The 13,468-nt window shown below is 35.2% G+C and overlaps 1 protein-coding gene across 6 annotated transcripts in view; it reads left to right on the forward strand.

The window, feature by feature from the left end:
* Positions 1-13,468, forward strand: part of ASPH (aspartate beta-hydroxylase) — a 110,933-nt gene that overhangs the window by 40,077 nt on the left and 57,388 nt on the right. For 4 of the 6 annotated variants that reach the window (XM_054284744.1, XM_054284747.1, XM_054284746.1 and 1 more), the window contains 8 exons: positions 1,517-1,576; positions 3,163-3,219; positions 3,733-3,777; positions 4,553-4,588; positions 7,814-7,852; positions 9,199-9,240; positions 10,666-10,719; positions 11,665-11,709. In XM_054284744.1, coding sequence (XP_054140719.1) covers positions 1,517-1,576; positions 3,163-3,219; positions 3,733-3,777; positions 4,553-4,588; positions 7,814-7,852; positions 9,199-9,240; positions 10,666-10,719; positions 11,665-11,709 — 378 coding nt within the window. The remainder of the gene's footprint in view (positions 1-1,516; positions 1,577-3,162; positions 3,220-3,732; positions 3,778-4,552; positions 4,589-7,813; positions 7,853-9,198; positions 9,241-10,665; positions 10,720-11,664; positions 11,710-13,468) is intronic. The other 2 variants (XM_054284745.1, XM_054284749.1) reach the window with 2 other exon arrangements.

Here is a 13,468-nt window from a genome sequence, read left to right on the forward strand (position 1 = left end):
TTAAGTCAAAATGGGATATTTTAATGCTATGTGTTTTGCAATCCAGGTAACTGTATATTATTAATTGCTACTCTATGGGCTTTCAACAAAGTTATTCTGTGCTCCAATATGCATATCTCTCCCCAAGAAAGGCATGAATATAATCATATAGAATGGTTTTGATTGAAAGGGGCTTTAAAGATCACCTAGTTGTAACCCCTCTGGCACGAAGGACCCCTTTCTCTAGACCAGATTATACCAAACCCCATCTAGCCTGGCCTTGAGCACTCCAGGAATGAGGCATTCACAGCTTCTCTGGGCAACTGTTTTCTGAAGCACTGTTCCAGTGCTTCATCACCCTCACAGTGAAGAATTTTTACTTTGTATCTAATCTAAACCTGCTCCCTTTCAGTTCAAAGCCAGAACTCCTTTCCTATCAATACATGCCCTTGTAAAAACATCCCTCTTCAGCTTCTTTGTCCCTTTAAGATACTGAAAGGCTGCAATTAGGACATCCCAGAGTATTTTTTCCTCCAGGCTGAACTCCAGTTCTCAGCCTTTTTTCACCTTTGGAGACACATTCCATGTCCAGTCTTTCATGTACCAGACCTCCAAGTGCTTCTTGGTGGGGCTGCTCTCAATCTGTTCATTCCTCATCAGTAAAACCTGTATGGAGTCTGCTTCTGGACCTTTTGGTTTATTAAACTAAATTTGATAGTTTATTAAAACAGTATTTTCTATATTTTATTCTCATTCTCCTTTCATTCAGATATGGCTCCCTAAGAGCATTAATTATATTTAAGTCCTGCAGAGATGAAGACATCATATAAAGAGGTCTTCATCTCTGCAGGAAGACAGAGAGGCTGCAGAAGACAGAGACAAGGCTCATATCTTGTCACCTTGGGGCATTGGCTGGATAATGAAAATTGAAGTCAAAATATTAAAGCAGAGTTATATGATCTAAATCCAACTAGGGGAAAATTTTTCTGAATGCTCTTTATTTGTACTGTTGAAATTTTGACCTATCTCTTAATATCTCTTGATACCTTTTGATAAAATCCATGTCATATAAAAGCTGTGATGTCTGGAAGTGCACTGAGATTGTTTCTTCACAATCAAACTCTTTAGTCCGGGTCTATTAAAGCTCCTTGTTTCTGTATCTCTCTTACTCCTCCACAGCACAAGTCAAAGCAGAAGACTAGAGGAGAAATTCAAATTCCATTTACTTTGAATCTTTGCAATTAAGAAGGCAAAGTGAACATATTCTTCTTTCCTCCAATTTATTCAGAAATTTCTGTGGAGAGTCCTCTTTTTTTGAGAAAATGTGTATAGAGTTTATTCATATATACACATTCTCAATATTGTATATAAATGAAATAGTAACCTTTTTTCAGTCTATGTATACATATCTTGCTGCTATTAGGGGAAATTTGCTTAGAATACAGCTTGTTCTTACATAATATCTGTTAGAGGGTTTGTGTTATTGTTTATTGATTTTAAAAATGTTAAAATTTGTGCAAATGTATTTATTACTCAGATGCTGATCCTATGGTGGAAGATGTTGGAGTAGTGGAGTCTGAATCATATGAAATTCCAGGTATCATTTTGGTTTTTGGTACTCAATAATAATGTATTTCTGCCTCAATATAACAAATTATACGAGAGGGAAAAATAGAAAAGGTTAGACTGGTTTAGAAATAGATAATTTTGAATTTGGGTTTTTTTCTCTCAATTAATAGTTGTTATTGTCATGGACAATTTTACTTTGGGATGACTCTATCATACTTGCTGTTGAAAGTCTTTATTACAATTAACAGGTGACAGGTGTGGGAACTTTGCTTTCATTGGTGCAAAAACGTTTTATTTACTATGTGTTCCTGGCTATTGTGTGTTATTGGGGACTGGGTAGGCAAGTGGTCTGTGGTTATGCAGTCTGAAAAGAGAGAATGAGATTTATTGCTTATATTGTCTTCAGGCAGTCTGAATTACTAAGGTTCTTCTAGAATATTTTTGGCATTAGGAGCGTCCAGGTTTTTGTACCTTTCCTTCTGGACTGTTTGTTCTTTGTGACTGACTCTGCTGTCAGAGAGTGATTCAACACCAAGGATGTAATTCTGAACTATCCTTGTTCTGTCTTTCTGCACATCTTAATTAATCTTGAAAGCTTTTTGAGATTTGGCTTGGACTAATCTGATTACCTTATAGTCATCTTGATGTTATGCTTGATACCATGTACAATGGCATTAGCTCATCTTTCCCATTATGAAGAAGCATTAAGTGGATAATGCAATTTCCCTACTGTCTTATAAGTATTTTCTTCAGGATTCTGTAGGATACTGTAAAGAAACCATGTTTCTTTACAGTATGGACAGTGTCTTGCATTTACATTAGGCATTGATTCTATTTGTACTAGGCTTCTTATGTTTGACTCAGTGTTAAGACTTTGTAAAAGACTCTAGACTTTGCAGTTGTGTTTGGTGTCACAGATGTGATGGAGAAGTACTTGTATTTGTTTGATACAGCTAAAAGTGTTTATCCAAACTGTATGGGGGATAACTGGTTTAGAATCCAAGCTATTGTACTTCCAAAGTAAAAGGATAAGCTACTCTACCTTCACTATTGTGTTTTCTCAGGTGTGTCATAGCGAGTATATTAACAGCATTGAAAAGAATTGTAGTTATATAGGAAAATAACCCCCAAATTTAGCTAGGTAATGAAAGGAAGTAAATTGGTCTAAATAGGAGATGCCAGAAATAAAGTATGTATTTTGCAAGGTCAGTTTCTGATTCATATCTTGTCTTCTATAGATCCATCACCAAGTGACCCTCCTGCACATTAGTAAAGAAGATAGTTTGCAATTTTGAAGATGGAGAATGTTTGCATTTTTTATTCATATAAATATTAAAAAATATTGATGCAGACCAATGGCTCTTGTTGCTCTAGTTTTCCTCCAGAGAGTATAGCAGAAGGCTGGAAGAGAGAGTAGCCCAACACCTTCCATTAGATTGCCATGTGTCAAGTTGCAAGTGTCAGTATATAAAGTTTTAGTTTTTCAGTTTTCAGCTAAGGAGCTACATTTAGCCATTGATGGACTCATTTTGGATACAAGTTAAAACAATGAAATATTAGACATATTTAATATCTTAATTTCAAGATATTTATTTGTTTATATTTAATTTACAGCTATAGATGATTATGTTGCAGATTTGGAAGAGAGAGTAAGCGATCCAGACACTCCAGGTTTGTAAATCTTCATTACTTCAAATGATAATATAATCACTCTTTTTAAAATGTGCTACAGAGTTATGTGTCATATTGACTGTTTCTTCACAGTTTTGCTTTCAAATGGTTTTTAGATAGTTTAAAGTAGGCCTGAGTTTTGTGCCACTATGTTACCATTACATTTGTGAGCATAGCACTCCATGAATCCAATCTACAAATACTTAGACAAATATTTTGTTCTGTCAGGAGTTTCCCAGTCTAATCAATGGACTGGTTATCCAACACCTTCTTATATTCCTAACTTTAGGCCTGAATACAAATATGCATAAACTTGTTTTTTTATGGTGTAGTTCCTGGATGTATTTTATAATTTAGCTGTCACTTTCAAATAAGATATTGTAGTATTAAATCAGTATGATTGTTTATTTCATTTTTGAGCTAAATACATCACCTTTTTAAGCTCTCTTGTGCTATTTAGCTGCTTCATGAAAATTCAATTGGATTATAAAATATTAAATATTTATATTTAAGGTGACTCTGAGATAATGCCAGAAGATGCTGTGGAACATTATGCAGGTACAGTCCAAGGTCTTCTTTCTTTTTATTGAAGATTCACTGAATTTTGGCCCCAAAGCAAGACAATCACATACCAAAAAAAAAAGACAACCCAAACCAACCAATCAAACAAAACAAAGCACAACAGCGCACAAGACTTTGGAGCTTCTAAATAATATTTTTTCAGAATGTAAATTAAAAATGTAGATATAATAACTTCCTAAGGAAATTATGGTAAAGCCTACATGAGTACTACATCACTGTAATGTCAGCTAAATGGACTGAATAATATTTTGAGGGTTGAATTTCCAGGAGAATGGGTATTGGTATTTTAAATTGTATAGAAGTGATTTTGCGGATAAAAAATAATTTAAATATGCCAGAGATGATGTTGTTAGTGTGATGTCAAGAAGAAAGTAGTATCTCTAAGTTTTTTAAAAAGCGAGTAAACCATAACAAGTAGATGCCAAAATTACTCTGTAGAAGTTAGCTATATATATAAATGATTTATAAATAATTCAGAATCAAAATATTTATGAACCGTATAAGAAAGCTGCTGATATTGCTTTCTTTTTTAAATCTATCTTTTGGTGCCAGAAAATCAATCAGTTCTTCTACAGGATCTGTTAGAAATCTTCACCTTTGCACTTTTATTAACTTTATTACTGTATGAACTACTATAGTTTCAATTTTTTTTTTAACTGAATAATCTTGTCACTGTATTGTATTGTTTATGTGTCTTTATTGTCTTAAAATTCCATTAATTTTCCTGCTCATTTTTCTTTTTTTTAAACAGAGGATAGAGTGCATGAAGATTACAGTGAAGACCAAGGTATGACAGCTGCTATATTTAGTGAAATTACAGGATCAAAATCTTTTGTTAATATGCAAGTGGAATTACTTTAAAAAAAATTCCTATGCTGCCACATTACTTTGCAAGTTCTCAGCTAAGATTTTGGGTTGTCTCATCAAACTCCCTGCATTTGTAATCAGTCAATCAATCAATCTTTTAACATTAGTCCAAGTGTAGAGTATGCATACTCATTATATTCCCATGCTGGTTCTAATGCCATAGTTTGTACATATGTGGAAGAAGAATGTTGAAGGTTTTGCCATGCCTTTTTCCTTGTGAAACCCTGCCCGGGTCAGATGTGGTTTACTGCATCTGTTTAGCTCAGTATCACCTTTTCATCTTGTCTGCCACTACCAGTTCTTTGGGAATTACCATTTTAGTTTGATTTGGTTGATGATTTGCTAATGATTGCTGAGACCAAATCAAAAAGTAAACAAGAATAGTAGAGTAGTCACAAGAGTAGTCACAGCCTTGAAACAAAGGTGGGTGATTGTGATTCCTGCTGTGATATCCTTCTGGAGACTACCACACTTCAGAATAGTTAAACATACCTTTAAGACACTCTTGTTTATTTCCCATATTTATGTAACCTGAGCAAAGGACAGGATTTCTACAAAATATTTGCAACAGAAAACCTTGAGGTGCATTCTTTGTTATCAGGAGGTAAATTCCAACATCCTCCTTTGGGATAGAAGTCAAAATTCCATTGAAAGACTTTCAATGGCCCAAAGGTGTAATTAACCCTTAGCTTGTGTCTTTCTCAGTGTGCAGAAAATAATTATTTACCTCAGTGATGGTGCCCTTGACAAAATGCCTCAGCAGTAATAGGATAGAAAAGCAAGTGACTCTAGGTTTTTCCCAGGGCTTATTTTTTACTTGCCTTTCCAGGACATAGTTATTTTATGATCAGTTCCTAATCAAGAATCACCTCTCTTGCTTCTCACACCTTGATATGAAAAAGTGCAACTTCTAATCTTTACTTTTCATGCTCTTTCATATGTAGTGGTAACACAAACAGAAAATGCTTCCATGCCCTTGTGAAGAGACATCTGTATCTCCTTTTTGACAAAGTTGATCAGGAAGGTCACAAAGTAAATTGCATCAGCTTTTTTTTTAAATCAGTTCCAAAAGCATTTAATATTCTACAGTCTCTTCTGGCACCCCAACACAATAACAGTGAATCACTGTATTTTGTGACTCACAAAATACAGTGATTCATTTACTTCAGGAAGCAGCAGTGCCTCTCTGGACTGTAATGAGAGTTTTAAATAGTATCAGATAAATCCCCCTACACTTTCTTTATTCTTGCCACTCCTCTGATTTGTACAATAAGGAGAATAGGAACTTCCATTCTTTTTCTCAAAAGGAAATTGTAAGGTAGCATGTGACTGTCAAAAAAACCTATTATTCTTGGTTATTAAATTGTCAGGCTTCTTTATGTAGTAGATTATTTCCACAGTTCAACATAATCCATGGAAAACTGCTTTCCTCTTGATAAAATTTGCCTTTTCACAACATAATTTTACCTTGCTTTCAAGTTCCACCTTGAAGGCATTCTGGTTGTGAGAGAAAGCACAATGCATCCTTTGTACTTTTTAGAGGAATTTTATTTCAGAGCTCCAGCCTGGAGCAGTGGAGAAGAAAAAGACCAGTGAGAGGAGGCTGCCTTTTTGTCACACACCATTTTTTTCCTTCTCAGTTCAGTCTGAGTGCAGTCCATGGAGTTTCAGGGCATGTTCATGTTCATGTGCTAGACACCATTTTAGCAGTTGCACCTGTTTTTCATCCCTTTTGTCTCTAGGCCCTCTCAAAGGTACATCTTTCTTGTACCTTTTGACATGGCTTTGGTTGGATTGAAAGTGAAACAGATTTACTTTGTTTTTGGAGAAGAGCGATTTTGGTTCCGTTTTTTTGAAGTGAAAGAATGCTTGGAAGCCATAGTGGAGATCTGAGATCCTTGCTCTCAAATGTGAAGCTTGTGGTTTTGGCAGGGGCTCCAAAACTGCAGTTGAACCCCACAAGAAGATTCACATAAAAGCCTTCAGATGCAGTTGTCTGTGAAATCAGCAGAAGTACTGCTTTGAGTCAATTTCTCTTCCCCATTTCTATCACGTGTTTCCCCTCTTTTTTTTCTGGTGAAATATTTTCTTCAATCCTGGTGCTTTCTAGAGTTCTCAAAGCTAAAGACAGTGCAAGATGATTGGTGGCCAGAGCAGTCCAATTTCTTTTGTGACTCTGGCTTTGTGAGGCTTGGTTCTTAATTTACATCAGGAGCTGCTCTAATAGGATCGCTGTAATCACATCACTGAGGTAATTGCTAATGTTAAAAATTCTGTAGTGGAAATAAGTGCCCACAGTGGAGGGTGTAAATGATTGATCATAGCATTTGGAATACAAGAACTCAGTTATTGTACATAACTTCCAGTTTGAAGAGTTTCCTACATTTTCTGGCCATGAAACTAGACAAAGAAAGCAACCTTGAGATTTTCATTAGAAAGAAAGAGTTCTGGATGTTTTTTTGAGGATATTCTATAAGAACTCTTTTTCAAAGGAGTATGGGGAGAGGCACACAACCATTAGTAACATACAACAATATCTTAAATGATACAATGATAATATAAAGGTGGATTTTTTTTTTTTTGTTTTTGTTAGTGTTATGTAAATGGCCTTTTTCAGATGAGGATTAGTACCTGTTAGACAATTAAATTATCCAAACTGAATGAATCTTTTTCAGTCTAAAATTCGCAGTAAGTGTATATTGAAAATTCAGACAATGGATAGCATTTTGTCTATTTTCAGACATTATCTAAAATTAAATAATGAATATTCTTGATCTGCTTCTTCTTCAGAATTACAAAAATTAGACAGTGCAAAGATTAAATCTATCCAAATATTAAGAATGTAGAAGAATTGTAACAACTGTTCTGAGTGATAGATTTGTTATAATTGTTTTCAAAATTTCATCTCTGTGATAGAAAGTCTTGAAATTTCAGCAATGTGTACACATATGGTTTAGAGTTTTTAATGTAGAATTTCTACTACAAGCTCCAGAAAGGCTTCATATATCTATTCCCCCAAACCAGGGAAAGTTTTTTTTAAGGCCTTTGCTTTTGTCATTAACAAAATAACTGTATGTTTAACCAAATTTTTAGAATACTTTGTGCGTATCAACCATCCAGGAGCTTTATTTTTCTTTCCTTTCAGAACCAAAACATGAAAAGCAGACTGAGACTCAAGATACAGGTATATACCTATATATATATATATATATAAAAAATATTTTAGGCAAATTAGCATAAAGATAGTAGACTTAGTCTTGCTGTTTATATATATTGAAGTACACAATCTGTGTGTGAGCTTCGGTCATGCCATTGCCAGTTATGGCAAAGGTTCATTGCAGCCTGTGTTGTTATGAGGTCAGATTTTTGACTGTGACCTGAGAAACTTTGTTCTAATATGCCATCCTTGAGGAGTCATCTTGAAGGTCTCAGATGACACAGAGTGGGGTGTCTGAGGCTTTTAGTGAACAGCTGGACCACAGTAGTTCAACACAGACTCTGCTTCTTGAAATGAACCCTCCTCATAACCCTGCAACCAGTGTGTAAATCATTCAAAATGTACAGACTGTCAGTGCTAGCTCTGCTTTGGCGCAGACCTCTGCTGGTGCATTTGTCTAATTAGTAGAAGCAATTTCAAATTATTTGTCTGCAGTATTCTCTCTGAGTTCTGTATACTTTGTTGTCTTGAAATGCCTGCTCTTTTGAGGGTCATCTCAGACAGCTGACTGAAAAAAACCCACAATCATTTAGTTTAGAAGGAAGCCAAGAAGTTCTCTAGTGTAAATAAATGGTAACAATCTGTTTTGTCACCTTTGTTATCATAATCTTAAGAGGACAGTCAAATGAATTTTAAAAGTGCCATATTAAGAGAAAACAAAAAGAAATTATTTTTTCTGTAGAATCCATTAAGTTGTAGAGTTTCTTTGTTGTGCTTCAAGAAAGAAATTAGGACTCACAAATGAATTGCATGTTTATCCAAATAAGACTTTCAAAGTTTATAGCTATGCAGGTTTTTTGGTTCGTTTTCCCTATGTCTAGGAGATGGAGTTGGTGCTGCAAAGCAAGAAAATGGGAGTACTTGAATGTATTTAGAAAGATTAAGAAGTGGTTTTAAAATTTCAGTTACTGTATCATAATCCAGGTAACAATTGTTGAAAAGGTACAGTTGAAATAACTAGCTGATGAATAGAAGAGCTAATTAGTGAAACAGAAAAGAATATTTAAGGTGTATTTTTTCCCCTGGAATTCATCAAAGTGTCTGCTTGTTAATGTCAGGTAAACATGTCTACCTGCTAGCTGTGTTCTTTTGTGTAATGTGTAAGTTCCATCGCTTGAGGGCTTGAATTCATTCTTGCTCTGAATTGAATATTTTTTTAGCTGTTGAGGACCTTCCAAAGGGGATGAATGAGGCCACAGGGCCAGGTATCTATTTTATAATTGTGATCTTAGTGTTTTGATGAAATAGTTATGTTTGAAAAACAAGTTAAAAAAAACCAAGCTGATTATGCATTTTCCTTTTTATACTTATAGATGAAATTAATGAAGATTTTGATATTGCTAAAGACCTCTCAGGTATTCTTTAAAAAAAAAGCTTTTTTCTTCCATTCATATTTATTAATATAATTTAAAAAAATAAACAAAAACACAGCTGAGAATAGAATAGTGAAATAGTTTGGATTAGAAGGGATATTTGAAGATCATCTAGTTCAAATTCCCTGCCATGTCTAGGGACATCTTATTCTTAGTCAGCTTGTTCAAAGCTCTGACTTTAGTCCAGCCTGAGTTTAAACACTTCCAGGGATGGAGCATCCATTACTGTGCTGGTCACCCTGTTCCAGTGACTCACCACATTCTCATAAAAAGTCTCCTTATGTCCAATCTCTGCCTCCCCTTTTTCACTTCAAAATCTGTTGTCCTGTTGCTACAGGTATGAGTAAAAAAATCTCTCTCCATCTCTTTTACAAGATCCCTTATTGAAAGGCTGCGGTAGGGTCTCACTGGGGTCTTCTTTTGTCCAGGCTGAACAGACCCAGCCTGTCAGCCTGCCTTCCTAGGAGAGTTGCTCCAGCCCTCTGATTATCTTCATGGATCTCATCTGAACCTGTTCTAACAGGTCCATGTCTGTCTTGAGCTAAAAACTCCAGAGCTGGATGCAGCACTCTGTAGGGTGTCTGGTGAGAGACTCCTCTTTAGATGCATCCACAGATGCAGCTGGCCTTCTGGGCTGGGGGTGTACACTTTTGGCTCTTGTCTAGTGTTTTATCCACCAGAATATCCCAGTCATTCTCCAAAGGGATGCTCTCAATCTCTTCTTTCCCCAATGTTTATTGATATTGGAGGTTGCCCTGACCCTGGTGCAGGATCTTGTACCTGGCCTTGTTGAACTTCATGGCATTCTTATGAAGTGCTTATTCCATTGCTCAAATTGGAGCTCTCTGGTATTTTCCCACATTGCTACTCAGAAAGGTTATGTTGTAAATTTTTGTTTGCTGTATTGTTCTTGAAGAATTTTAAATGAGTACTGTGTTAAATGTAATTTAAAGATCTGCTCTAAGAAGTTTAAAATTTTGTTAAAGAAGTTTTTCTCAGACATGATGTTGGTTGAGTCAGCTAGAGCAAAGTGATCTAAGCAGTTTAGCCTGAGCACTGTGTGTAGGATTTAATGCTATATTTATTTAGGTTTTCAATTTTCAAAAATGCATTCTTTTATGAATAAAAGGGATAACATATTGGGTGAAACACTGTTCCCCTCAAACAACAATTGTAACTAAAATCCTTCTGGTGTGTGCACTAGAAGTCCTACTTCTAGCAGGTAAACTTTTGGGTGTGAAACACATTTAGTACCATTTTTCCTACTCTTCAGTTAACTGAACTTGTTAGTTTGTAATTTAAGTCTTCCTTTTTGTTTGACACTAATTAAATTCTGTGGTTGCTGGGAAATAAAAACAAAATTATGAATGTAAGGTGAATAACTTTCAACACTTCTTTTCTATCTAGGAACAGAAAGTAAGCAAACACACGATGATGTGGCCATTGAACCAGAGGAATCAGGTTTGTATATTCTGTTTTCCATGTGTTTGCTACTTAAAAAAATTAATAAATGAGAATGATAAATACTATGGAATAAGATTCTATGTTGCAATAAAAATACATTCATAACTTTTTCTACAGTTGTTTTCTTTCAAGGACAAACATATCTGTGTTTTTGGAATCTAGCATCTTGGACTTTTTAATGACATATTTAATGGCTTAGAAAGCACTCTTCAGTTTTAGGAGTCGAGAGTGCTTTTTTACAGAAAAACTGGTACTGATAAAAATTACCAGATTTGGTTATATGATGGAACTGAAAATTTCTTTTCCATGCTCTGTTTTCCACCAGCCAGTCAGGTGTGCATACTCAGGAAAGAGAGTATATGTAAGGAATAAAGTGGAATATCTCCTAAGCTTTGAGCTCTTTATTTATGGACTTCCCAAATCAGAGACAGTATTTACCCTCTTCAAATCTTCCTATTATTTACAACCAGCATCCTGGCTATTGTGAATTTTTTTCTGGTGAGCTTGTGTCCTTTCAAGCATGTGTGCAGACTTCAGTGATGTGTGACATGTCTAATTTAAACATACATATAGAAATAAAAGTAACTGAATTTTGAAGTCAAGTATTTCACAGTTACAGCTAGAAACATAATAGGTATATATGAATGTTTTCTAAGCCCATACTGTAGTAGCATGTGAAACTGGGATATGTGTGCTTTGGATAGTGTAGTTTCAGAAATTTGAAGTATCATTTTTGAAACTGTGCGGTCTTACAATATTGGCCTACTTAAGTATGAGTCTTATCCTTGGAAAAATTTAGCCAAAGAAGTTTGCATCCCACTTCTGCAAAAGTAGTATTAAAGAGCAATCTTAATAGGTCACTGTGGAAAAAAAAAGGGGGGCTTTTTGTAAATATTTGGGAAATGGTTGAGTTTGAATTATATTTACATTTTTCATTTACAGAAAAACCTGTTAAAGCTGAAGATTATTCAGATGATGTTCAAGTAGGTAAGTCAATATTGGATGCTTGGTTTTTTCCCTAAAAAACTGAAGCTGTAACTACATGGAAATTAGTAATCAAATTACTTGGCAAAGGGATATCACTATTGTCAAAGTTGCTTCTTGGTTTAGAAGCAATAATTTTTCTGTTATACTTGATAAATGCCAATGATAATTACTGGGTTATATGAAAGCATTCCAAATAAGCTAGGTAGTTTTAATTTTGAATTTATTTTTAATGACTTCAGATAGAACTGAATACTTTTGAAAGGGAAATGCAACAATTTCAGGTCTCAATATGCATGTGTTTCCTCTCCAGGGCAATTATCATGGACAAGGATAGTGTTACTTCTCTGTGTGTCAGTTGGATCTATTGGAATCTGACTGTGGCACATTCTTTGGGCACTGATCTGGAAACAGGGACTGTTTTGTCATGTCATCACGTTTTTCTTGGCATAACTGATTTTAAGAACAAGAGAACTTCCAGTTTTTCCATCTGTTGCCTGACAGTAGTAGACATGGATTTTACCAAAAGCATTTTTAGCATAGATAAGTGGCTTCTAAATACAAGAACTGCATATTGTTACGTTTCTTGGAGTTAATTATTGCAGTTGCTTATTTGCTTGTTTTACCAAATTAGTTGTGTTGAGTGGAACACAGAGTTGTATCTCAGGGCATTACATCAGAGAAGCTGCAATCCAAGACCTCTAACAGCTGTATTCTTGTTTTGTGTTGGTTAGCCTGAGCCCCCTTTCTGGGTTAGTTATTCTTTGTACTGTGCAGGAGCTCTTACAAGATGTGGTGCTCAGAGTTCTGCATTGTTGTTCTTTTTTTTCCTTAGACTATTTTTATTTGGTTTTTAGTCATGCCAAAAGTAGCCAGAGAAGTGAAGAAAACACAGGAGGCCTTTTGTGATTGTCCAGTACAGATTGGAGGCATGGTTTAGTTTATGTTTAAGTTTGTGTGCTGAACGTTAGCTGAGGGGGTTTGAAATGCTCCTATTGGTGCATAACTGTGCTGGAAGGTCTGCAAGGTCTTTCCAAGCTGTTTATCACAACAGCCATGTGGTGTGTTGGAAAGTTGAAGTTATAACTATTATTTAATAGATGCATTAACTGAAAGTGTTTTGTTTCATAATGAACATGAGATATTCTTAACCAAAGCTTATAATCAGTGTAGAAACAAACAGTAGCTATCTTTGACAGTATGGGCAAGAAGCTCAGCAAGGGCAGTCTTCACTCAGTTTGTTACGCATTAAGTTGGAACTGGAGAAGAGAAAAAGATGTTTTCTCTCAGAAGAGGTTGCTGTTTAAAGTTAAAATACCAAAAAGGCCCTTAAGAAGTATTACAAAATTTCAACAGTAGATAATTCCACCACACAATGTCAGTTGAGGATACTGAGATGATTTTTTTGATTTACAGATACTTTTAAAATTCAATTCAGCATAGAAGTGCCAAGTTGAAATCTTGTGGTTTTGGACCATATTTCTATCAATTTTTGCATTGTAATTTATGGCTCAGTCTTGCAGCTGTAAATTAATTTTTCTACCTTCACCAAAAAAAAGCCTAAAAACTTAGATGTTTTATATGGTAGTGGTCGATTTTGAAATATGCCATTTTGAATCATAGCATCATTTAGATTGGAAAAGACCCTTAACATCAAGTCCAGCTTTAGACCCAGAACTGGCAAGTTCACCACTAAACCATGTCCCCAGGTGTCATATCTACACATCTTTTAAATGCCTCCAGGCTGGGGACTCTACCTCTT

This window comes from Melozone crissalis, unplaced genomic scaffold, assembly GCF_028551555.1.
Source record: "Melozone crissalis strain CALT ecotype California unplaced genomic scaffold, PUWL_Pcris_2 ptg000042l_1, whole genome shotgun sequence".
NCBI classification, from domain to species: Eukaryota; Metazoa; Chordata; class Aves; order Passeriformes; family Passerellidae; genus Melozone; species Melozone crissalis.